Source organism: Acinonyx jubatus, chromosome C1, assembly GCF_027475565.1.
Source record: "Acinonyx jubatus isolate Ajub_Pintada_27869175 chromosome C1, VMU_Ajub_asm_v1.0, whole genome shotgun sequence".
NCBI classification, from domain to species: Eukaryota; Metazoa; Chordata; class Mammalia; order Carnivora; family Felidae; genus Acinonyx; species Acinonyx jubatus.
This window is the reverse complement of record NC_069381.1, coordinates 122,749,439-122,776,009: the sequence shown is the minus strand read 5'-3', so window position 1 is coordinate 122,776,009 and position 26,571 is coordinate 122,749,439. Positions and strand designations below refer to the sequence as shown.

Here is a 26,571-nt window from a genome sequence, read left to right as displayed (position 1 = left end):
GTTGCATCAACATACAGTAATTAATTCTATGCTGGAAGTAGATGACACATTTGGAGACAGCTTGAAACAGCTCATGTAAACATAGGGAACATGGAGAGTGGGATTGACCAACTTGATGGAAAAGACAAGTTTGGTTGATGTTTGTCTTCTGGGGAATTATTACTTCAAATTCTGAGGCTCTATCAAATGTAGTACTAATTTATTTCATATGTATCTCATTGGTCCTTGGGCATCTCGGTAAAACAAATTCTCTCAAAATACAAGAAGAGTTTTGAGATTTTTATTTTACCTTTATTTCCTGTTAATGCATAGTATAAGTAAACACTACTGTATTCTTATATTTATCTTATTTTCAGTTGCCTTACTACAGTTTGATTTTAAAAAGATTTTGTTATATTTCTTGAATGTTCTAGATATAGTCCATGAGTAATTGTTTTTATATACTTGATTATTTCCAGTATTTGTATTATTTATTTCATTTTCACATCTTATTACATCTGCTCTCAAACAGTGTTGAAAAGTAAATAGTGATAGAGGACATTCTTATTTATGACTCTAATATAAATGCATCTTATATTGGCTTCTGGTAAATACTTTCTTATGCATAGGAAGCATCCTCTGATGTTTATTTTACTTAAAGTCAAGAAGAGTTCTAATTTTTTTTAATATTATATTCATTTTTTGAGAGACAGAGAGAGATGAAGCGCAAGTGGGGAAGGGACAGAGAGAGAGGGAGACACAGAATCCAAAGCAGGCTCCAGGCTCTGAGCTGTCAGGACAGAGCCTGACATGGGGCTTAAACTCACTAACTGTGAGATCATGACCTGAGCTGAAGTCAGACGCTTAACCAACTGAGCCACCCAGGTACCCCCAGAAGGGTTCTTACAAAATAGTAGTAAATGATTTTTAGCATCTAATGACATAATCGCATTTTTATTTTAATTTGTTAACATAAACTTAATTGATTTTTAAAATATTGATTCATCCTTATATAAAAAATGAACTGTTCTCATAGTTTACTTTATCACAAGGCTAAATATAATTTTCTAACATTCTATTTCAAACACATTTAATTTGGGGTGCCTGGGTGGCGCAGTCGGTTAAGCGTCCAACTTCAGCCAGGTCACGATCTCGAGGTCCGTGAGTTCGAGCCCCGCGTCAGGCTCTGGGCTGATGGCTCGGAGCCTGGAGCCTGTTTCCGATTCTGTGTCTCCCTCTCTCTCTGCCCCTCCCCCGTTCATGCTCTGTCTCTCTCTGTCCCAAAAAAAATAAATAAAAACGTTGAAAAAAAATTTTAAAAATAAAACACATTTAATTTTATAAAGGAAATTAGAGTTTCTTTTTTTATGCCAGGTTTATCAGACTTTGCATTAAGATACGCTGCCTTAGTAAACTTTGTTTCTTACTCTCTGTGTTGTGTGCTTTTCTTTCTTAATCAGGATGCTAAAGGGTTGCTTATTTTGTCTTTTGAAATATTCAGCTTTCAGTTTAATTTATCCTTTGCTTGCTTGCTTGCTTGAGTTTCTGTTTTGACGTTGTCCCTTTCTCTTCCCTAAGATTTTCTCCCTACCTCATTATGAAAGTCTCAGCTCAAGTGCCTCAGAGAAAACTTTGCTGATGACATTTCATGGCCACCGTCCCATCCTAGGCCATCCTATTACGTTACCCTATGTTGTGTTCTTGATCACTTGTATCTCTATCTGAAATTATCCACTGATTTTTAGATTTTCAAACAGATTTCATTTGTTACAACCATTTTCAATTTAGAGGAAGAAAATGAGAAGATTCTATAGGGTTACTGTAGACTTCACATCTAGTTTCCTCTGTGATTAACAGCTTATGTTAATTAGTATGGTACATTGGTCACAATTAATGACACGTTGTTATTAATTAAGATCGTGCTTTATTCACATTTACTTACCTTTACCTAATGGTCTTTTCCTGTTCCAAGATGCCATCTAGAATCCATTTACTTTTAGTTGTCATGTCTCCTTAGACTCTTGTGGCCTACCGCAATTTCTCAATCTTCCTTTGTTTATGATGATTTTGACAGTTTTTAGGAATATTGACCAGGTAAATTGTAGGATGCCTCTTGATTGAAACTTGTCATTATTTTTCATGATTACACCAGGGTTATGTTTTTTTTTTTTTTTTTCAAGGGTATATACTATTAACAGGATCTATCACAGACAACGTTGACCTTGATCTCCTGGCTCAGGTAGTATTTGTCAGGTTTCTCAACAGTGAATTTAACTATTTTCCTTCCTCTGTCCCTAGATTGTATTAAAAGTGTAGGGAGTTGTTTCTTTTCATTGCGTGTGAAATATCTATATCAATTATTTAACCGTGAATTTTTTGTTCATCTATTAATTATCAGCAATCATTCACTGCCATATTCCTGAATCTAGAAGAGTAGCAAAATAATAATAATAATAAAATTCCTAGTCACTGTTCAATGAGTGTTTCTTGAATTAATGTATAAATTGATTAAAAGCCAACTTATTTCAGTTTTTTTTTTTTCCTGTGCTCTTGTCTTCAAGTTTGTTTTCTTAGGTTTTTTAATTCTTTAAGTTAAATATTTAATTCATTTATTTTCAGCATTTTTTACTTTTTTTAAATTTTTAAAAAATGTTTATTTATTTTTGAAGAGAGAGAGCATGAGTAGGGGAGGGTCAGGGAGTGAGGAGGAGAGAGAATCCTAAGTAGGTTCCATGCTTGTCAGCGCAGAGCTCAATATGAGGCTCAATTTCATGAACAGTGAGATCGTGACCTGATTCAAAATCAAGAGTTGGGCACTTGACCAAGTGAGCCACCCAGGCACCCCTATCCTTTCACTTTAAAATAAAAACATTTCAAGCTATAAATCTTCTTCTGAGTTTAGCTGCATCCCAGTTTTGATATGAAATATACTTGATTGTTATATTCATATTAAATAACATGTATTATACATTTATTGCATTTTTGATTCTTGGATTAGTTAGAAGACTATTTTTTAAGTTAAATCCACTTAGATTTTTGTGGATTTTTTTTGTTCTTTCCTCATTTGCTTCAAGGAATGTTACTGTTTTCTTTGTGGCCACATAGGTAATCACTTTCTGTAAATTTATATCCAATAGACATAAAAAAAGACTACATTTTCTGTGTGTAAGGTACAAATGACACAGTTCTATATACACAAATAAGATTTTTGTACTCAGTCTCTTTCTGGCTCCCTGTTTGAAATATTTAGAATTTGGGTTTCAGAATCTTACTGTACTGGACATTATAATGTCATCTTCTATTTCAAGACAGAAAACTTTTTAACCCTTATATTATTAGAATTCACTGTGGTTATTGTCATCTCTTTGGATTCCACTTTAACTTTTAGTTATTCTTGGTATATCACTTTGGTTTTGTTTTGTTTTACCCTCTTTTCCCTCTAGCCACAGGACATGAGTTTCCATTGCCCTCTAGGCCTGAAATGCTCTCTTCTATAAAATCCTGTGTCCCCTTATTATCTGATATAGCCCCTCTGCTGACATCTTCCCAAAGTATTTTACAAAGATGAGTCATATGCATACTGTTTTGTAACTTGGTTTGCTCTAGACCAGTATGTCCAAATACCAACCTCGTCTCTACCCAGGTGATTTTTAGAGCACTCACACCCCCCCCCCCCATTCCAAAATAGACCCCTTGACTTATATGTCAGAAACTTGCTCTTCATGCATTCTTCTGCCCACTGATGTTTCCGTTGTAAACCTAAAATCCAGGAGTCATCTCAGGTTTGATTCCCTATTCAAGGGAGATGCTAGGGGCAGAGGGTGGTGGTACAGACCTGTGCACAGAGGGAGGTGCCCTCACATCTTGGCTGTACCCTTTGAAGTGGATCCTGGCATCCTATAGGTTTCCTTGTAGCAAAACCGTTGAATCATTGGCCTCATTTAGAGTGTAGCTACATTTTATGGCCTCCTGGACTATGAAGGTAAAATTCACAAGGCCCAGAAAATGTAAATTACAATAACGCCTTTCATTTTCTTGGTCAAAATGCTTTGAGTTGCAGGAATGTTTTTATTTTTATAGCTCTATCAAACATTTTTTATGGAGGTTTGCTCCTTCTTACCCCAGGCTTAAACACATTCTAAAACAAGGCTTCTCAAACTGGCTTCTGCCTCAGAGCCACTCAGGGATTTTTATAGAAATGCAGATTCTGACCCAGGAGGTCTGGGGTGGGTCAGTCTTATACAGATCTAACAAGTTCCAGTACTGGGAATATTGCTAATCCTGTGGACCACACTTTGAGTAGCAAGGACATGAAGTCCTTCTGAAAAAAAATTTTTTTTTGAGTTTGTTTTGTATTTAGTTCCTGAGCCCCTCAAAAAAAATCTCTGTAATTGATAATGTTTCATTTTTTTAATGGATTTTTTAAATGTTTATTTATTTTTGAGAGAGAGAGAGACAGAGTATGAGTCGGGGAGGGGTAGAGAGAGAGGGAGATACAGAATCCAAAACAGGCTCCAGGCTCCGAGCTGTTGGCCCACAGCCTGATGTCGGGGGCTCAAACCCTAGAGCAGTGAGATCACGACCTGAACCAAAGGCGGACACTTTAACCAACTAAGCCATCCAGGTGCCCCAACACCGTGAATAGGTGTTTCAAGTTTCAAACAACTTGAAAATCCGTATTATTTATTAGGCTTAGCTATAAATATTTATTTCAAAAAATCAACTGAATTTTGGAGAATCAGAATTTGTTGGCTCAGACAAGATGCGAAACAATATGACCAAGATGAAGTTCTAACATGACGTGAGATAGAGCTTGTGGAGTGGTCAACCCATAGTCTTCCCAAGACTTCCTGGTTGCAGCACTCCAAGCTGTGCTTCTCAGGGAATGCCTCAGTGTGGGGACACTCTGACAGTTAATAGTGGCATTAGAAGAACTCTTTTGTGACCTAGAACACATCTTGTGCTCCCAAAGTGTTTAAAAGTCACAGTATTCCTCAGGGTGCCTGGGTGGCCCAGTTGATTAAGCATTCAGCATCTCTCAGTTATGATCTCAAGGTTCGTGACTTCAAGCCCCGTCTTGGGCTCTGCATTGACACTGTGGACCCTGCTTCAGATTCTCTGTCTCCCTCTCTCTCTCTGCCCCTCCCCTGCTTGCTCTCTATCTCTCTCTCTCAAAGTAAATAAACATTTTTAGAAAAGGCACAATACTCCCTGCGACAGTATTGGTGTGTAGCTTAAACAAAAATCATTTTTCCTTAATTACTCCTTTTAAGAGGTAAGCAGGCTTAGACCCTTATCACGGGGACGTAGTGGGTTGCCCAGGGTCATGTAATATTGCCTGAGGCTTCAAGTTCTTTATCTGTACTCATGGTGGGTACACAGTGCTACTCGCTCTCTAAACCCAATGTGTATTAAATTGGATTTTGAGTGATTAGTTTTATTTTGGAACTTCTCCTTAAGATGACTTATTAAAAACAAAAACCTGAAAACTTCTCTTTCTTCAATTTTGTAAAGCTGTATACCCCAGAGATAAACCAGATATATTTTCAAAATTCTATCTTTTGAAAGCTGAATTTCTTCATGGTTTACATGTGGCAACATTAGTCACAGTTGCTGGTTACTCTCCATGGAATTTTAGTTCTCTTACTACCTATGATATTAATATTATTTGAAACATTTACCTCACGTGTGCTAGAATTACCTATAAAAAACAAACAAAGGCCATATAGTACCTCCTCCTTCTAGTGTGATTGCAAGATAAATGACACAAATCCATTCTAATTGGATCCAGAAATCCCTGGGCATTTGGCAATTAGTGGTAACAATTGTTCCATTAATAATGTATAATATTTCTAATGCCAAGTGTGTTGTGTGGTATTAAGCAAAAAAAAAAAAAAAGGGTCTGAGAAAGTCTTGATTTAAAAAACAATCTTGAGTGTGGCAAAACTTCAGTTTTGTGATGATTCAACATGCAGTGTGGATTTATTAAAGGCTGAAATCAAACCGTTCTTCCAGACTGTAAAAGAGGGGTCTGGAGCAGTGTTCTGCTTAAAATCAGTAACTCACTAAAAAATGTCTTCAGCCACAACCAAGTAGTGGGCATTAGATACGGGTCATCAGTTTTCACTGGAATGGTGGCAATGTCAGTTAGTATTTGTCAAAACCCTAAATACCTTGTAGTAAAATATTGCAACAACAGACTGTAAATGTTTGCCTTCGAAACTCTTGGAGAAGTAAGTGTACATGTGGACCTGGAAAATTACCTGAGAAACTGACTAACAGAACTGCTTCCATGCAGAGATGCTCTTGAGCTTGGAACATATCCCAAATTAGATATATTGAGATTGCCGAGCTGTAGTTTGAAATTCACATATTCCAGTACTTTCCATGGCAGCCTCTTAGGCTCCCCAGTGGTGGGATCCTTTGACTGTTCATACATACATGGGGGACTTTGTTCTCTGGAGCATGAAGCTACAGTAAGATTTGGTAGAAAAAAGACTGTGTGGGGCATATTTGTGAGCTGTGCTTGGATGGTAAACTCAAACTTTGAAAAAAATCCCAAAGTGAGTAGCTTTTGAGTCTTCTGATCCCAGATGGAGTTAAAGACCACAGTTTAGTAGTACTCAGTGGCTCTGCAGGTCTGTCTATATTATGTAAAATGTCAGGAAATTTTGTGTTGGAAAAGTCATGGAGCCATTAGAAGGGTATGTAACAGATCTTGGTTTACCTGTGGCCAAGCCATTTTGTCCCACATTAATTCCTTTGGCCGGGGAAAAATGTTACTCTCTTACCTGAATTCTTGTTTCCCTGGTCTTGAAAATGGGTCGCAGGCAATCTCCTTTACTAACTAGGTTTATCTGCTATTCCAGAGATCTCAGGAATCACTCATATTTACAACACTAAAGGGTCTACTGGCTGGAGTCAGTTTTCTCTCTTGAGACACCTTTTTCAAATATTTAGTCTTAGAAATGGCTGATGATCAGACTCATCAAGAAAATATAGGAAATGGCTATCCTGTTTGTTTTTATATTCTGAATCTTCCTGTGGCACTTATGTAAGTCACTGCCAGCCTGTAGAATGACAGATCTCCTTGTGTTGAATTTAAGCTCCTTGAGGACCCAGGCCAGGCATTCATCCTTGTGACTTCCCAGATCTAGTTTGGGCCATCAGAGAGGTCTCCCTGAGTGCCGCCATCTTTAGGAACTCTCTGGTCCCATTCACTGCATCTCTCAACAGCCAGCCTGTAATGGAAGACAGTCCCGTGCTCTGTGCTTCAGCATCATAGCACACACCACACTGTCTTGTCTGTCTCTCCAAGTAGGCTCTGGGGATCGGATCTTTCACTTTTGTATCTCCAGTGCCAAATGCAGTAAGTGCTCAATGCATGTTGAAAGAAATGAATGAATGGAAGGCTCTTGATAAAGAATAGTTGAATTAAATCAAACAGGCACACCCTTTAGCTATCGCTGGGGTAGGATTTAGTGCAGGTGATGTAATGTAACTTGACAGGGTAGTTAAATATTGACAGGCAGGAGGAAGCATACTGGGAATGTTCAGAAAGAGGAAAGGAAGGTTTGACTGTGGCTGTCAGATCAAAGAGCTGAGGTGGTAAGGAGCCAAACTGAGTGGCTGCAGTGGTCCTGATGACCCAGGAAGGTCATTCGCTGGTTCACTTGGCTTCTGCTTCAGTAGAGGTAAGGTTGGGAGCCTGGCTGGGAAAATAATGGGTTGTGATATGAGTAAATGCAGACTCCATGCCTGTGGCTCAGAGATGGCTGGCATCCCAGACACTCTGCTGGCCGCCCATTCTTGTGCAGCTTGGAATGATCCTCATTTAAGGCAAGGAACATGAGTTCTGTTTGAATCTATCTCTTCTCACCCCACCTTAGCACGTTCCCAAATGATTGGTGCTTTCACACAAGTTCTTAAAGTGATTGGGGTTGGATGCTGGTGCATGCCTTTGGAATGCTTAGTTGAGGACTTTGTCTATATGAATTCATTTGTGAGTGCTCTTTGATGCTAACGATTAGAGGCATGCATAGCGATAGGATTAGGAGGTCATGAACGTGTGCCGTGCTACCTGGATGCTGCTTTGTATATGCAGGAGTGGGACTGGAGGGAGACATACATTAGGCAGTGTTTTTAGCTCTCATATCAAATGAGAGAGCAAGCAGAGGTGAGTTCAAGGAGAATATTGGGTAGTGAGAAAATGCCAACAGACAGCAGTCAGAGCAATGGTTTAAGCAGGTCTGGCTTTGCATTCAGGAAGGGATACGGGTCACCTTGAGAAAAACACCTTATTTGATTTTAGAAACACTTTAATCAGTTGAAATATCTCAGGTTAGTTTTTAAGCAAAGAAAAGCTGGTGTCCTGTTCATAATTAAATAGTTACAGGCAGCATGAAGAAACAGCCAAGGCAAGTAGTTTCTTTTTAGTACCTTCACTTGTCTTTTAGGGAAGGAGAAAATTCTGGGTAGCCGACATGGGTTCAAATCTCAGCTTAGCAAGTGACCGAGGCAGCTTAATCTCCAGGGGTCTGTATTTCTTCATCTGTGAAATGGGTGGAATGAAGCCACCTGACTGGTTGCTGTGAGGCTTGAATGAAATAAGACATATAAAGCCACACTGGAGTCTGCCTGGTCTGGAGCAATTCCATCCAAAATATCAGCTTCCCTTCCCCAACTTCAAAAGGCTTATTTTCATTTATCTCTTTTTGGATAACAGCTTTATTGAGATACAATTCACATACTCTCATACCCACCCATTAAAAGTGTGCTATTGGGGGCGCCTGGGTGGCTCTGTCGGTTGAGCATCCGACTTGAGCTCAGGTCATGATCTCATGGTTTGTGGGTTCGAGCCCCACGTTGGGCTCTGTGCTAACAGCTCGGAGCCTGCAGCCTGCTTCAGATTCTGTGTTTCTCTCTGCCCCTCCCCTGCTCACGCTCTCTTTGTCTCTCAAAAATGAATAAACGTTAAAAAAAAAATTGAAAAAAGTGTGCCATTCAGTAGTTTTTAGGATATTCGCAGAGTTGTGCAGCCATCACCACTACCTATTTTGAAACATTCTCTCATCATAAAAAGAAACTGCATATGTGCTAGTGGTTACTCCTCGTTTCCTCTCAGTGTCCCCAGTTTTAGACAACACTGATCTCTTTTCTGTCCCTATAGATTTTCGCTGTTCTGGACAGTTCGTAAAAGTAGAATTATAGTATGTTATCTTTCGTGTCTACTTTTTCACTCATCATGATATTTTCAAGGTTCATCCATGTGGTAGCATTTTTTATTGCCAAATAATATTCCATTGTATGGAGGTACAACACCTGATTTATCTATTCATCACTTGGTGCAAATTTAGATTATTTCTACTTTGGGGCTGTTACGAATAGTGCTACTATGAAATTCATGTAGCAGACTGTGTGGACAGATGTGTCTATCTTATCTTTTTTTAATGTTTACTATTTATTTTTGAGAGAGAGAACACATGAGTGGGGGAGAGGGGCAGAGAGAGATGGAGATACAGACTCCGAAGTAGGCTCCAGGCTCCCAGCTGTCAGCACAGTGCTCGACACGGGACTCAAACCCACGAACCGTGAGATCATGACCTGAGCTGAAGTCGATGCTTAACCGACTAAGCTACCCAGGTGCTCCTATCTTATCTTTTTAATATGGTTGTAAAACTAGGTTCTCCCACCCCATCTTCCTGAGGAATTGTGAGAGAGTGCAATAGAAAATACTGGGGTAGGCCACATTTTCCCCTGCAGAAGTTAAGGGAAATGGCAAAATGCTCATGTCTCTCCTTCAGAATGTTGTTCTACAACAAATGAGTCTTTAGCACTGTTTAAAGTCTTCTGTAAAAGTGGATCAAATAAACCAGCTTCCTGTACTAGCTTATGTGAACTTTTATATGTCTTGAGTTCTATATACATAATCACTATAGGGTCAAGTGTGTGCCAGGCATGCATATAAACACGATTTTTGTTTGCAAAAAAAAAAAAAAAAAAATCATGCATGGTTTTACTGCTTAGGAAAATAGAAGCAGCATATGGAAGGGAAGGGGTTGCAAAATCAAATGTTCAAATGGCCCAGGGAAATGAGGTAAATAAATGAAATACATGTCTGAGCTAAGCAACTCTGGGAGTGCAGCGAGTCATAGAAAGTCACCCATGGCCTTATTGTTGTGGAGTCATTAAGGAGTGGGGGTGACTGTGGCAAACCAGAGAGTATGTATCCTGTATAAAAGGGGCAGAAAACATTGGAACTTGAGTTGATTGTGCTCATGTAGGTACTTGAGCTTACGTGGCAATGTCTTCTCGTTTTTTAAAGCAACTAATTTTTTAAACCCACTTTTGGTCCAAATGAAATACATCTGTGAATCACATTGGCCCCACTGGGGATCAGTTTGTGGCCTTTCAAGTGAGGTAAAGCATATTACTTGGTGACCATAAAATCTGGGGGCTAATTTCCATGTCGTCCCTCCAATGACTGCATTATTCTTGGTTTGTCCCCATTTCTCTGACCCTCTGTTTCCTATTTGGAAGATAAGGGGGTTTGATGAAATGACCTCAGTTGGCCTTTTCATCTCTAATGTTCCAGGCTTGCATAAGGACAGTCCCAGTTCAGGGTTCTGTCTCTGACACATTATGTGGAATATATTATGGACAGAAACCTAGTGTTCCAACTGACGACATACTTACAAGGCAGAAGGCATTCTAAGTAGCCTCCTTTACCCCTCTTACAGTGTGGGTCTTCTCCCAGCTTTTGGGATCTCCCAACTTTTGGCTGAAAAGGTCCTTTATTTTACCTTCATTCTGGAAGGATATTTCCTCTGTGAATAGAATTCTAGGTGGACAAGTTTTATTTTCTTTCATTGTGACCAAATATGTCCTCAGCCTGAACTCATAGGGCTAAAAAAAAAAAAAAAATGCATCACCTTATTACTGTGTTGAACACTTTGTCTATTTTTTACTTATTTAAAACCTACCTGTTACAAGTACCATGGGCAATGGAGTTCTCTAGTTCTGATATTTGAGGATTTCATGGCAAAATGTTTCCAGTCAAGATGCCCAAACGTGGCCAAGACCGCAGCCCCAGTAATGAAAGCACTATGTGTCTGCCTTGCCCTGGTGGGTGCCACGCAGTGGTGCCTTGATGCTGGGTTGCAGACTGCGGGAAATCACAGCCTGGATACCAGCTTGAGCTGTGCTCTTGAGTTCACTGCTCTTAGAATTCTTCTTCATTTCTCTCACAAGAGGCTGGTGTGGGAGTAACTTAAAACGGTACTAAAAGGGGGCGGGCAGGAGAAAGGGGAAAATGGGTGATGGGCATTGACAAGGGCACTTGGTGGGATGAGCACTGGGTGTTGTATGTAAGTGATGAATCATGGGAACCTACCCCCGAAACCAAGAGCTCACTATAGACACTGTATGTTAGCTAACTTGATGATAAATTAAAAAGATAAAATTAAATATATAAATAATAATAAAAAAAATAAAAACAGTTATAGAAGAGCCGCATATTTCTCTGTTTGGGAGTAGCCCTGAGGTCTGAGCAGTCCAAGTACCACACACTTGGGTTTGCTGTACTTTTCATTCCTTTTATTAATTTGCTGTTCCCATTTGACAGTTCATGAGACTGAGGTGCAGTGCTCTTTCACGGTGTGGAGTGATGAGCTGCAGAACTGAAGTCAGGGTGCCCATCACCCACCGTACTTGTCGGTCACTTGGCTGCATTGATGGTTTCTGCCTCAGCTAAATAAATCGCTAAAGCAAGGGCGGAGAAGTCCCAGGTAGTAGCTTGTAACACTGTCCTCTGAGAAAATGTCAGCTGTAGGGAGCAGTTGGTAAAGGCCCAAGTCATATGTTGCCTGTATTTAAGTGAAGTGAGCCTCCAAGTTTCTTCCTGTCTGCTCCTTGCATTCAGGCAAGTTTGCCTTTGAAACTCTTGACTGAGACGTCTTAGTTTTAAAGTAAACCGTGTATTTCCCCGTCACAGCTTAGCATTTATCACAACCCCCATTGTTTGAATTTTTTGTTGTTGTTACAAGTTTCAGACAAATTTCTCTCATTGCGGTTGACATTCATTCCCTCCTGCTCCTTTTCTTCTCACTGAAAGTGCTGAACAGCTGGCTGCATTGACGACATTAATAGCCCTCTGCCGTGCTGGTCTATTCAACCCATATTCCATCTCCAGCCTTCTCTTCTCCAGGCAAAATAATGCCGGGATGATTCAGCCTTTGCTCCCAGGTCCTATTTTGCTATCCTTTGATCTACATTGTGGTCCTCTGGATCCTCCCATGGAAGGCATGGAGGACAATAGCTCCATCTTGTAAACAGTGCACTGAGGCCTCTCAAATGAGAGGTCACAAAGCCCGGAGCTCCCGTCCCAACCCCTCGGATTAGCATGTTTCCCACAAAGTGCGCAGAGGCGTGAGCTCTCTGCTGGAAGGACACCTGCCACTGACCGGGCACTTTGCTGGCTGGTTGGCAGGCTGACTTCCTGAGCTCGCGGAATCAACCTGAGAAAGAGCGTCCGGGGTTGATTCCATGCTGTGACATCTTTAGGAGTGCCGCAAGCTCACCTCCTGGGAGAGAGGTGTGTGCCTTCTGTCAGGGAGCAGGGGAGCGGGGGAGGGGGAAAGGCAGTTGGAGGCTAATGGGAAATCGCCATTTGGGGTTGTCACAAATCATGAGATACTGGAAGAACTGGCCCTTCTGGCTCCTCTGGGGCTGATCCCAGCAAAGTGCCAATGATCAGGGGCCAATAATTGGAAAAACCAGATGAGTCAAATGGAAGAGAATGTGCTCCCTTAAAAGAAACAAAACAAAACGCTACTTTTTTTTTTTTTTTTTTTTTGTATTTTAAAATATACTCTCTGGGACAAAAAGAAAGATATTTTCATTATTCATATTAAAGTGTGAGAAGAAAAGTGGTTTTCATTTTAAACAACATTTTTAAAGCAGAGTATCTGGCAACCCGTTCACTGAAACTTGCGTTTCTTACTCTCATTCTAAACATTGACCCACGCTTAGATGCATGCAAACGCACATGTTTGGCAGAGAAGGGTTTTGTAAAATAAAAAGATGCTGCACTTGGAGGCCTGTTTTTCCTAAACTTGGAAAGTTGCATGTTGCTTTAGAAATAGAGTTTTCTCCAGCATAAGCCCCTTTGATCTTGGGTCCTTAGAGGTTTCTCACACAAGCATAGAATGGGTAGTCTGGGCCGAGCTGAAATCCTATTGAGTGACAAAAACAGAAAAAAACAGCTAATATACATCCTGCGGAGTGTGGCTGTTTCAACATGATACCCAATGAACTTGTTTGGATAATGCCCAACCCGATTCTTTTCAATGCTAGGTTGGGCACTAGACCTTTTCCCCTGCAAATCCAATTTAACAGTAGAGGGGGACTCGCATCTTTCAGTCATAGCCAGGCCGTTCTCAGAAGCCCAGGGTGTCCATTTGCCGGGATTGTTCTCATCAAGGCAGCACAGAGGATGGCTTCTCTTCCCTTCGAAAGGTACCAAATTCTCAAATACTGAGACTTTCTCAAATGTGAAAAAGTTGTTCCAGAGTAAATGTTTTTTTTTTCTATAGTCTGATATGTGATTTCTGACAAACACATCCAAAAGGTGTCTCTACTGAGCCTGTTTCAGAAAACAGAACACGTGGATTTGCTAGGAAAGGAGGACTGGAATAAGATGTGTCCTGATTTCATTCTGGGAAAGAAGGGACCTCATCTGTCCCTTTTCCCACTGGAGCCAGGGTCCCATGAGGCCCCTGGCACAGAGGATGGCATTGTCCAGTTACTTGTTTTATGTGTAGTAACCTGCCACATCATGAAGACATAGGGGAGACCTGAGATTTCTCCAAGCCAAACAGAAACCTAAGATCTCTTAGCAGCAGAGAGGACTGACACTAAATGAGGAATAGAAATATTTCGTTCACTGTGACTATTGGTGTAACTCACTGATTCTCAAAATCCAACCAAGTTGCTTTCGATTTACCACTACCGCTCACAGTGATGTTTTACTTTTGCTCAGATAAATTCGTCTCTGGGCATCAAAACCATACTTGATTGCTGTCTGCACCTGTATCTAGGACTATATATCCATTCAGAATAAGTGATGCACTTCAAAAATGGAAAAAAAAAAGAAAAATAGTTTTGTCCTTTTTTTTGCCCCAAAAGCCTCAAAAAAAAAAAAAAGTCTTTGTATACAGACAAGGGATGTGTGGCTACAACAAAATATTTGAGAAAGAAATAAAAATCCCATTTTGAGGTAGAGCTCTATTTTGGGAATTAAGAGTTTACCTTAATTAAGGAAGTTGCAAATTATTTGCATGTCCTGTTGCCCTGTGGTCAATGGAACCCCTGGTGAGCAAACAACACTTGTTCAAAGCAAGAGCCAAAGCCCCTCTGACCTTTCAATGGATTGTCTGAGGGGGATGGTCAGCTGGACCCAGAGTAAACTGGCCTGCAGCTGCTCTGCCAGCTGGCTGTCACACATAGGAAAACTTGGAGGGGACCCATGGCCCCACCAGATGCCTTATGGCAGGGTTCAGTTGATGCCCCACACAGTGCAGACCAGTTCCATATTTCATCTACAATGATTGGGTTTGCATGTCGTAGCCATTACTTTCAGACTAGCGGAGGGAGCGCCTCCCGTTTATAATTTAATTTCGCAAATGCATGAGCTGTGGTCGCGTCAGCAGCCCCTGGCCACTGCCAACTCACAGACTTCTGGCATTTTGCAAGGAACTCCAGATACACAGTCTCTTTGGCTGGGACACAGTCCTAGTGGCAACATGAATAACCCAGTTTTGCCAGTATGAAGTGAGGTCGCATCAGTGGGGACTGCAAGAGTGAATTAACCTGTGTAACCAAACTGAGTAAATCTGAGGATGTAGTGGACAGAAGCAGCTTGCTCTGTGTATTTACTGATTTGGGAAACGGCTAAGCATAAAGGGAACATATTGCGGGTCAGAGTTCAACACCGGAGAGGAATGAGAGAAACCTATCAGTGAGTCCCTGACACACCAGGCCACTTGAGGGACCATTAGCCAGGGCCTACATCTGTCCCTGAATTTTAAATGCAATTTAACTCTCTTGATAAGTTAACTCGTGTATTAAAGAACATGTAAAAATATCATGTTTTGTCCCCATTTGCGGCCCTAATAGACTTCTTACAGAGGAAATCTGATTTTTATAGCTGAAATTGTGACAGCATCATTATTAGAATGGCCTAGCCAGAAAGAATTGTGGCATCTGAGCATGATGTACATGGTGGGGGCAAGGTGGTAGAGAGATAGGCGTTATATTGAGCCGAGGAAGGATTTGTGTTTCATAAACACAAGGATGAGCCTAAATGTGAATCGATGTCATTCCTTTTTTTTTTTTTTTTTCATGAAGCAAGGAATGACCTCAATTTTTCCTCTCTGTCTTTACCCTTTGGCTCTTTTGCCCTTTGCTGCTTAGTGATAATGGGAGCATTTCATTGCCCTTGGGGTAAATGATTCCACTTGAACAATTTACCATGTGAAAACCAAAGGAGACAGGTTTTCAATGTGGAAAATGCTTTAACCTCAGAAAACCAGAAGGCAGACTCAGTTTGGAATGACAGCCTGTCTCTGAATCACAGAGTGTGCATATATGAAGAGATCCAATTAAAGTATGTGTCCTGATACCTCTCAGTTTTGGTTAAGTGAGGCCTTAACCTAATTCTTATTTTGTAAGAATTTTAGAGCATTTGTGACTTTAAGAACTCACTATGTTTTATGTGACTTCTGAGTTATGACAGAAATTGCAATAGCATGACATTTAGTACGGCATTGATTTTTCTTGGAACCCATCGTAAGTGGTTCTGCAACTATAGAAGAATACTGTAATGATACCTATTATGTGCACAGCCCCAAGGGAACCAGGACAGTGAGGTGTCCTTGTATTCTCACTCATGATGCAGTGCTAAACTCCAGACAAATTGTACAAACTCTTATGACCTTTTGAACAACCAACCCTTCAACTCCATCACTCTTTACAGAAGAATGGGAAAAATCTAGTGTCCATTGGGACTGGAACAATAACATAAATAAGTCAAGCAGGGTTGGTGCAGAATGGGGCACAGCGTAGATTTTCATTTCCTTCTTGGGGAATACAATGCTACTCTGCTTCCTCTGTTATGATAGGATAACACGTTACTGCAGGAATATGGTGTGGGCCTGGTGTTGCCAGATCTAACAACTCTTCAAGAACAGCTAGAAATGAAGATTTTTATATAAAATTTCTTCTGATTTGTAAAGGTTAGCTCATTTAAAAAAAAACTTTTTGTTTTGAGGTAATTGTAGATTTGCATGCAGGTGTAGAAATAATCTAGAGAAATCCCCTATGCTTTTCCTCTTATTTCTCTTGATGGTAACATCTAGCATGCTCTGGTAGCAGGGATCACAACCTGGAGATTGACACCAATACACGGATCCAATACACTGACCTTATTGGCTCATTATTGCTAAACTTTGTGCAGACCAATCAGAGCACATTTGATGGACAGGATTGGACTGTCTTACTACCTCTGCTTGCAGCTTCTGTGTATTACACTCTTGCTAGATTTAGGAGACCGGCCCATACTTTTCTTTGGGTCCCCACTGCTGAAGCTAGAAAAGCTGTTTAGAACTTTACTAGAAGGTGAACCTCTCCTAGCTCTTCCTTCCGGAATGCTTTTCCAGTCTTTCGGTCTGAATTCCACTCCCTCCCTGCCTGTCTGTGTGTGCAGTGTGGGCTCTCTCTGACACTTGCACCTTCTTTCCTCAGCTTCCACTTAAACTTGGTCGATTCTGCTTGTGTCCTTCAGGCAAGCCTGTCCTTGCAGGCCCTCTGGACTCACAACCATCTCATACTTGCTTTCTTCAAATTCCCTCCCACCTGCTTTTTCTCCCCTAAACTCCCAACACAAACTGAAAGCAAGCACTTCAAGGTGGTGTATACCCAAAGTATTTGTGCTGGAATTTTGAAATCTCAAATATTTGTTTAAATAAAGTGATTCACGATTTGGAGATTACAACTTTGGAGTTGTTTTGTTTTTACAACATCTGTCATAAAAAGCCAGTTTCTATTGTAAATGGTTTTAAGGCCTCTATGGTATTTTTTTTTTAAATGCCAATAAAGTCTCAGAGTGTTGGGGTTGAAATATGCTTCTAGATTTCTTTCTGTTTTGTAATAAGTGAAGCTGGAGACTGCCCTGAGTGTTTCTTGATTGTCCTCACTGACCTTGGCACTTTTCCAACCTAAGTGTAGAAATAGTTCCCATGCCATTCCTGGTCATTCCTGGTCACCATGACAAAATGTGGGAAGAGGCATTACTCCAGAAGAAGGCACAGTAAGGGAGACCAAAGCCTTCTGAGTACCATTGCCAACATTGGAATGTGGAATTCAGAATCAGGAAGAACATGTCAGGGAAGAAAAGGGGCATAGCCTAGTGTTTCCTCAGCACACAGTAACCATTATGGCCTTTGGTGGGTCACAGTCCAAAACCAGCTGCCTTCTCTTCATTTTTTGACCCCTCAATATTGTGCATGAACAGTAGTTGGAGGTAGGAATAATAAAACTTAGTTTGAAGCTCCTTCTCAGATGACAATAACCATCCTCATCTAGCAGAAATGGTGATTCTCAAGTGTGTGTATATCATAGGGAGGAAGCAGGGGAAGAAGAAGGGGATAGAAATAATGGGAAAATAAACCCAAAGTCAAATTTCCCTGGAATTAACTACAGTTGATCCTTGAACAAGATGGGGCCAGGGGTGCCAACCCCTCTGTATGATCAAAAATCTGTATATGACTTTTGACTCCCCAAAACTTAAGTACAAATAGTCTCCTCTTGGCCAGAAGTCTTACTGAGAGAACATACATAGTCGATTAAAACACATTTTGTATGTTAAAAGTTTTACATGCCATATTTTTATAATAAAATAAGCTAGAGAAAAGAAAATGTTAAAATCATAAGAGAAAATACATTTACAGTACTGTACCTTATTTTTAAAATTCCACATATAAGTAGATCCATGCAGTTCAAACTTACACTGTTCAAGGGTCAACTGTGCTTCGTTTCTGGGCTCCCACACTGTTGAATTAATGGATCATTGGGCTTATGCTTCCCTTACCAAGCAAGAGAAATCAATTTTAGGAGAAAGGAGCTAAATTGTGCTTGGGTCCCCACTCCCTTTATCTCACTTAGACCAGAGAGCACAGAGGTGTTCTTCCTATTCTGTTTTGTACTGTCCCTGGTTTCTCCAAGCCCTTCCTCAATTTGACTCTGAAGGCTGAGTCTGCATGGGTCCTGGCCAGCGCTGCCTGCCTCTCCACTGAACGCAGTGGAAATGAGTGGTGCATCCATCCTTGGGCACACACACTAGTCATTCTTCTTCCCTCTGATGATCCTTCTTTTTGCCCCACATGCCTTCCCTTGCGTCCCACAAGCCCTGCCGTTGCCTTCCCAGATGGCACATTCATTATGCCAGCCATTACCTGGCAGCCCTGCCTTTCAGAAGGCAAAAGCCTTCTCTATGATCCCAGGTATCTCTCCTTCCCTCACTGATATACATGACTCTGCAGCAGAGAGGACGTGGCAAAGACTGGGTCCTGTTCTTCCTGATCCTGCTCTGTGGGACACAGCAAATGACAGAGGCTTTGCCCTTCAGTTTTCACATCTGAAAACAGTAATATGCGGTAGGGATTGTTACTGTCTCTCTTTTGTAGGTGAAGAAACTGAGGCTAGGAGAAGTGTAGGAAACTTTTCCAAGGTCTCACAGGTATGGCAGCTCCATATCCAGGGGAGGACTTTATATTGATGGGATTTCCAGTACCCCTCATGTCATGGACTATAGGAGGGGAAGGAAGGGGTCTTCCTTGAGTGCTTTAAAGTAAGTCACTTTACCCCTGGGGACCTTTTAATAATGATCAGTGCCTAGGATTCTGATTTAGTCTGAGATAGATTTGAGTATCAATAGTTTTTAAAAGCAGCCTGGGTGATTTTAGTGTACAGCCATGATTGAGATTCCTCCTCTACATCAGCTTCAGCACCTGTCAGAACTATATGGAGCACTTGGTAATACACTGTCACTGGGCTTCAGTCCTGGAGTTTCAGATTCTGTAAGTCTGTGGTGGGCCCGAGAATTTGCATTTCTAACAAATTCCCCATGAGGCTGCTGCTGCACATCAAAGTTGGGGATCGTAACTTTGCACATATGTGGATGGAAGTTTGGGGTGTAGATAGGTCTTCATACTTACTGAGCACCGGCTAAGTACCAGGCAGATTGATTACATTATATGATTTAGCCTATAGGTGACACTTCATCTTCCCAAGAACCTTTTGATTTAGGTATTATTATTCCCATTTAATATATGGAGGAAACTGAACTCCACAGAGGTTAAATCTTTGCTTCTCAAACTGGAATACATGGGGATGTAGCAGGGATTATAGAAATGACACTGTGAATATCACATAACTTCCTGGTCCATGAATTTCATTGGCATTAGCCATACTCCTTGCTGAACAGGCTTGGACAGTTCAAAGGGAAATACCCCTGTTACCTGTACATTGATTATCTTAACTTTAATGTATATTCTAGGCCAGTGGAGCCAACAAGGTGCAGTAGGTTGTTAAATTATGGATATAAATTCTGCCCATTCTACTTCATAGTTGACATCAAGAGGCAAATGGAGGGTAAAATGAGGCTTGAGAGTCATTATATTACCCTGTGGATAGAGTCACGTTTCAAAGCAGCCTTGGGCTCTCACTTTACCGGGTCTGTGATTGACTTTTATAATGGAGAAGATGGAGTTGGCTTTATTATAGAATCTCTAGTAGCACTTTTATTAGTCATTAGTTATGTTACAAGGATGTTTCCTAAATAAGTTTTTACCTTATTCCAGTTATTATGTCTATGAGTTTTGGGGGACATTTTGATTTTAAAAAATCTATTTTTATGTGGTCAGCCATATAGATTGATCTTCCATAGCAAAGTCTGAGTAAATGCACATACTAAAAATTTTTTTAATGTTTATTTATTTTTGAGACAGACAGAGTGCAAGTGGGGGAGGGGCAGAGAAAGAGGGAGACACAGAACTTGAAGCAGGCTCCAGGCTATGAGCTGTCAGCACAGGGCCCGATGTGGGGCTCAAACCCACAAACTGCAAGATCATGACCTGAGGTGCAGTTGGAAGCTTAAGCGACTGAGCCACCCAGACACTCCAGTAAATGCACGTATTATAAAGTCATCTCTTATGAGCTTCCTCATGGACACACATTTCTTCATCATTCTTGAGTCATGGGCTCCTTTATGAACCTGATGAGCAGTGTAGATTTTCCTAGAGTAGTACACATGCAGAGGGCCTTGCTTTTCAGAGCATCCATAGACCACTGAAGTTCATCCATGGATCCTAGCCATGGGCCCCAGATTCAGAAACCCCTGCTCAAAGCTTCTCTATGACAAAGTCTGTGACTGTCTGAAGTTGTATCTGTAATGTCAGGTGCACTGTCTGGCTAGGAAGGTACTCAGTCAATGTCAGAGAATGAATGATTTCTGTAAGACCAGTCAGGTAGGAAAGGTGTTGAGTACTTGTAGTTACTGTGACATAAATGTTGTGTTTGTAACAGCATGTCAGGACATTATGGTGTGACAAGGTACCCCCGGACCTCTGTTGGCTGCCCAGCAGGAGGAGTACAGGGAGTATTCTGTCTGAGTCAGCCTGTAGCATGTCAGTGTATTCTGGTCTCTGACACTAAGTCTATATGTACTGTGTGGCTCCTTGCCTTGTGTTTTCTCTACTTGATTTAGTGCCATGAACCCTGACTATTTGGGCTTAGATTGTCAAAGCTGCCTCCTACGGTTTCTTTTCTTTATTTCATGTTGTTCTCTGCAATCTTGGCTTGAAGCATGAATCCCCAAGCTGGTTTCTGTGGTCAACCTGGCGCAAACAGGGAGGATTCTAACCCTGGGCATGGAAGTCTGGATATCTTTGGAGGATGCAGCAGGGAGAGTAATCTCCATGTTATGATATTCACAATTTACTTCAAAACCCTTAGACCAGTGTGATTTTAAGTATGTGCTAGCTAGTTTAAATTTCATCATAGGGGACGGTCAGATTTCCTGAGAATTCCCATGCCAGGTGTGGTTAGTCATACTCCAGGGGAAGCTTCTAGAAGCATTTTAGCCAGCTACCCATTTGTTAATATCTGAGGTTTTGTGAACATCAGAATTTGCTTCTGGTTGTGAAATTAGTGAATTGCTAGTTAGCTTGACAAATGTTAGAAATGATCTCATTGGTGAAGTTCAAGGTATTAGTATTTGCTCTATATGGGTAAGCTATTTGTATATATATTAGTTATATGTATTCTGTAAGCTTACCTCCCTATCTCTCTCTCTCTCTCTCTCTCTTGATTTACCACTGAAGCATAAACAGGGTTGAAGACTAGTAAGGCCTGTCACTTGCTCCTTTGGAGATGGCACTTGAATCTTGTTTCCTTTTTTTAAAGGTTTATTTATTTTAAGAGAGAGAGAGAGAGAGCAAGAGAGGGGCAGAGAGAGACGGAAAGAGAGAGAATCCCAAGCATGGGGCTCGAATTCACCAACAGTGAGATCATGACCTGAGCTGAAATCAAGAGTCAAACACTTAACTGATTGAGCCACCCAGGCACCCCAAATCTTGTTTCCTATGTCTTTGCATAGTTATAATTGCTCAATGTCTACTAAAAGGATAATAGCATACTGCCTCTGGGATGTTTGGTGTCTGCCTCTAGAAAACCTTTCATGACAGGTGGTGAGAGTGGCATAACCAGGACCTAGATGTGGGGCTTCCTTGTACTTGCCCAACAGGTTCTAAGGCCTTTTTCATGCCTTTTGGCTAATCCATGTTTATTGAATAAATATTTACATATGTGTAGGGGCATCTGATCTAGGTTTGCTTTTTTTGTATATAACTTAGTAGCAAGGTCAGACTTCTTTGATAGATGTCATTATCTACCAAAAAGGACCTCTGTGTTTTGTGCAACCAGATTGGTAGAAAACAGTTTACAGCACCCTGGCTCTATGGAAGATTTACTTTCAAGAGAGATTCCATATATTAAGTTTTGCTGTGGTAACAACCCAGAAAAATGCAGTGGCTACAATAAGCAAAATTTATTTGTCATTCTTTGGGGTTGCTATGGCTCTGCTGGGTCCTTCCTAGGCTTGGCTAGGCTAGACTCCAGCCTGTAGGGTGAACCTGTTCCATCTACGTTGTCCCAGAGCCCAGACTGCAGTAGCAATCCTCCCTGCTATGCAGGGGCATGTTGACCTCTTGGAAGAGGCACAAACACAAGAGGAGCATGCCAGAAGGCTCTGCTTGGAACTGGCTGTGACTTCTGCCCAAAGTCATTGGTGGTGGGAGGTGCTTTGAACTTGTCCTACCAGCGGGAGTAGGAGGAAAAGGAGAATTATGAGCAGATAGTATAATCTATCACCCTCCAAGGTACTCTCTGTCCCCTTAGTCACCAATGGAATGTCAATTACAGTCAGTTCCTTAAGCATTAACAAGTATGTGTCAATTGCCATCCATTTGCAAGATAGGAATGAATCAGAGATGTGAAAAGCATAGTTCTTGGCCTTGGGGAGCTTTTAGTCTTAGAAGGAAGAAATAACTTGTGCCTCAGAGAGCATTTAGGTTTACCGTGGAGCAGCATTCAGACTGAGTTGACAAAATACATATACTACACACAAAGAGAGCACAGACTTTCGGCCATCCCCAAATCTATTGTACGAGTAGGAATAGTGGGCCTGTTGTTCTGTGGCAGCACTGACTGGACTCCATGCCTCCAGGAGAGGAGAGACCAATGGTTTCATGACTCCCCTTTTTGTGGTCACACCTACAGTCAGGTGTTTTGTCCCCACTCAGCAGTGAGAAGAGAGGAAAATACACTTAGACCAGGTCTATGGGCTGTGTACCTCTAGGGACACTACTTAAGTTTTCTGGGTCCTTGGATTTTTCTCTTAGAAAATGAGACCTGTAGACTAGCTCATGAAGTCTGTGACCCCAGATACATAGGTATGATCTGCCTTTGGGTTCTCTTTGGCCTAGATCCCCTCCAATTAGGGCAGCTAAGACTTATGAGACTGTTCTCACCTATCCTAATGCTGGCTAGTCTTGATACCCTGTAATCTCCCCCTCTCAAACATCACTATAAAATCAGGCTCACTTGTGTATGTATACAGTGTGTGTGTGTGTGTGTGTGTGTGTGTAAATTTGTTGTCTAACCCCAAACTTTGGTTTTGTTGTTACATGATTTGAAGTTGAAGAATTTGTTGCGCATCAATTGTAGTGTTCTCTGTGTTTTGCACTGTCCAGGATGGCACTTATGGGGTATCTTTTCTCAGAATAGTCACAGTGTGATGCATATTTCACAGCAGCCAGCTCGGGAGCTGGGGACACACTCATTCATGGCATTGGCCTCTTCTTTTCTTTCTTTTCTTTTTTAAAGTTTATTTATTTATTTTGAGGAGAGAGAGAGAGCACGCAAGCATGAGTGTGGTACGGGCAGAGAGAGAGAATCCCAAGCAGATTCCTCACTGCCAGCACAGAGCCCATTATGGGGCTGGAACCCACGAATTGTGAGACAATGATCTGAGCCAAAACCAAGAGTCAGATGCTTAACTGACTGAGCCACCCAGATGTACCCATGGCACTGAGCTCTTCTAAAGGAGCTCTGGGCTCAGCCTATTAAGGGGACTGCCTCGTTCTCCCCATCCTGTGTAGGGGTGCAGGGAATGTGATTGTTTGCTTCCCCTCCATCTCACCCACCCACCCACCCGCCCGCCCAGCCTCAGCCCCAGCCCCCAGCCCTATCTCTTGCCCATCTTCTTCCCAGGCTTGCTGAATTGTTTTGAATGCTGTGGTAAATGGATTTTTCTTCAATGGAAACTGGGCAAATCTGGTTTGGACTACAAACCACTCAAGGTTTTAAAAGAAGCCAACAGTTGGGACCAGGATTAGACTGGTTTCTCTGTTTTCATGGTGTACAGACAAGCCCTAAAGGAAAACAACGTAGTTATCCTGAGAGCAAACACTTGTGCTTCTAAGAAAACTTGAAAATCTCCACTGATCAGCACCTGAACAATAGCATCTCCTTACTTGCAAGTTAAGGCAAAATTCCTGGAGCCCTTATTTCATCTTTAATAAGCATTTCTTTATGATAAGCATTTCTTATCATAAAACTCGGTTCCTGTGCTTTTCATTTGGTGTTGTATGAATTCACTTGTTTGGCAGAACAGATGTGGCTAGAGTCTGGTATGAACCTGGGGCCCAGAAATGCCTCATTTTCCTATTTGGGGGAATACTCTCTGAGTGTTCTTCTTGTTGGATCTGAGACACAGGGGGACTCAGGAGAGTTGTCAGAAAGGTTGGGTTCATGTTAAAAATAGTGCTAAAGACTGAAGACTCCCCTGCCTCCAGTGGGAGAGACAAGAGTCTGGTTGATAAGAACAGTGCGAATCCTCCTGGAAGGCAGGGCCAGGTGGATCTTGAAATGGACTTTGCTTCTTTGAGTGAAGGTGAAGGAGCTACAGTGTGGCTTAGGTCAGTGTCCCTGGGAACAACCAGTGTGGTCTGTGTCTGCCCAGTCCTTTGCGTGCATGGAGTTTACTCAGCAGAAAGCTCTGTCTGCATTCCTGCCACAAATAGATTCCTAACTTTGATATTCTATTAACTTAATTAATCATTAAACTGTTTTCCCCCATTAAACTCCTTTTACTGTTTTTCAGTGTCTTTCTCTCTCTCTCCCCCTTCCCTCCCTCTCTCCTTTCTTCCTTCCATCTTTATTAAGAGTTTTTGTTGTTGTTGAACAAATTGGGGCCGTACCAAAAGGACATGAGGCAGACCCAGCCTCAGGGAAAGTGTGGAATGGGGAGGTGCTTGGTGAAAGCCCTCCCAGCCCTGTCTCTTTCCTCCTGTGTCATAGCTTGGCCCTTCTGACTTGGGATTCCAGGGTTTTTATGCTCCATTCTAGCTACCCACACAACCCCTCTCCCTGGCATCCCACTTCTTATCTTCTCTCACAAGTGGCCTTTCTCCAGAACTCCTCAGGACTCATCAGAATGATTCATTCTTTTAGTGCAAATCAATGTAGCTAAGTGAAGGGAAATTGTCCTCATTCATCCGGGAGAGAAGAGAATAACTATGTCAATACTAAGGTAAAACTGCCTAATATCCCCTCTTCACTCAAAGGTTAAATCAGGCTTCTAATTTGAGAAGCTGTTGTTGATTTATTGATGACATGTGTGATTAAGTAAAATCCCAACATGACGAGAAACGAGAATAGGCTGGAGCTTTGTAGAAGGTGCTTTTAAAAAGCTGTGGATCTTCAAATTAGGGAGTTTATAGATGTTTAAATTATTCCCCCAAAGCTTAGATACTATCAAAGGATGGCCTGTTTTCTATTTTACCAAAAGAGACAACTTATAAAAACAGCTGCCATTAATTAATTCAGTAAAGATGTATACCTACTGTGTTGTGTTCTGTTGTAGATACTGGGATACAGTGTTAAGAGAGACGAGCCACTGTTCCCATGGAGCTATACCTCTAAAAGGAGAGATAGCAGTAGTATAGGAACACCTGGGAAAGATGTATGGTAGGAAGGAAATTAAACAGAGGGATAAGATCAGTTAGGACCAAGGGGGAATTGGTGGTTTGTGTGTGTGGGGGGTGCAGTTAAGACCGACATGACAATAAAGATACTAATATAATAAGGAGGCAGGCCTTCAAAGATCTGGGAGAAGTGTGATCTAGGAAGGGGGAAGCAGCAAGTGCAAAGGCACTGAGGTAGGAATGAAGTTGACATGGCTAAGAAACATAGAGGTAAGTGTAGCTGGAATATAACAAACAAGAATATTATTTGGATAAGAAACAGGAAATGTAGGCAGTGGTCACTTTCTATTTGCTCTTGTAGATCATGCTAGATCATGATCTTGTAGGTAGATCATGTTTGAATCTAGGTCTGACAAATGTGGGAAGGCTGACCATTGGTAGTGAATCCCTCCACTGCATGATCTGAGTACTTAAATGCTGTTGGAGAGTTGACAGAAAAGGAACAAGTTGAAAGTGAGTTTTGAAATCCAAGAGGAAAAATGATGGCTGGAGAGAGAAAGGCAAGGGGGTCGTCTGCTAGTAACATCATTTATTGAAATAAAGGATATATGAATATCCCAAAAGTCAAGAGAGAAGGACAGTCATTTGCAAGAAAGAACAATTGGCAAATGTCCCTTTGCATAATACAAGCATAGAGTGGTATAGTTTTTCTGCTTATAAAACGAAATCTGGGGACACATGGGTGGCTTAGCTGGTTAAGCATCTGACTCTTGATTTTGGCTCAGGTCATGATCTCACGGGTTTGTGGGACTGAGCCCCACATTAGGCTCCATGGTGACTGTGTGGAGCCTGCTTGGGATTCTGTCTCTCTGCTCCTCTCCCTGCTAAAATAAATAAACATTAAAAAACTTTTTAAAATGAAATCTGTAACAAAACTTTCATTCCTCATATTGCTTTTCATGCTATTGTGCTTTTGCTATACCTTGCTCAA

General features: G+C 41.4%; 1 protein-coding gene across 11 annotated transcripts in view; it reads left to right on the top strand.

Annotated features, from left to right (window-relative positions):
• NCKAP5 (NCK associated protein 5) overlaps positions 1 to 26,571 on the top strand; it is a 963,823-nt gene that overhangs the window by 226,473 nt on the left and 710,779 nt on the right. The window contains exon 1 of one of the 11 annotated variants that reach the window (XM_027055922.2): positions 1,308 to 7,673. The exons of the other annotated variants lie outside the window; for them this stretch is intronic. Within the exon in view, the coding sequence (XP_026911723.2) occupies positions 7,623 to 7,673 (51 nt within the window). The 5' untranslated portion in view covers positions 1,308 to 7,622. Of the gene's footprint in view, positions 1 to 1,307; positions 7,674 to 26,571 lie in introns of those variants that run through there. 11 annotated transcript variants of the gene reach the window in all.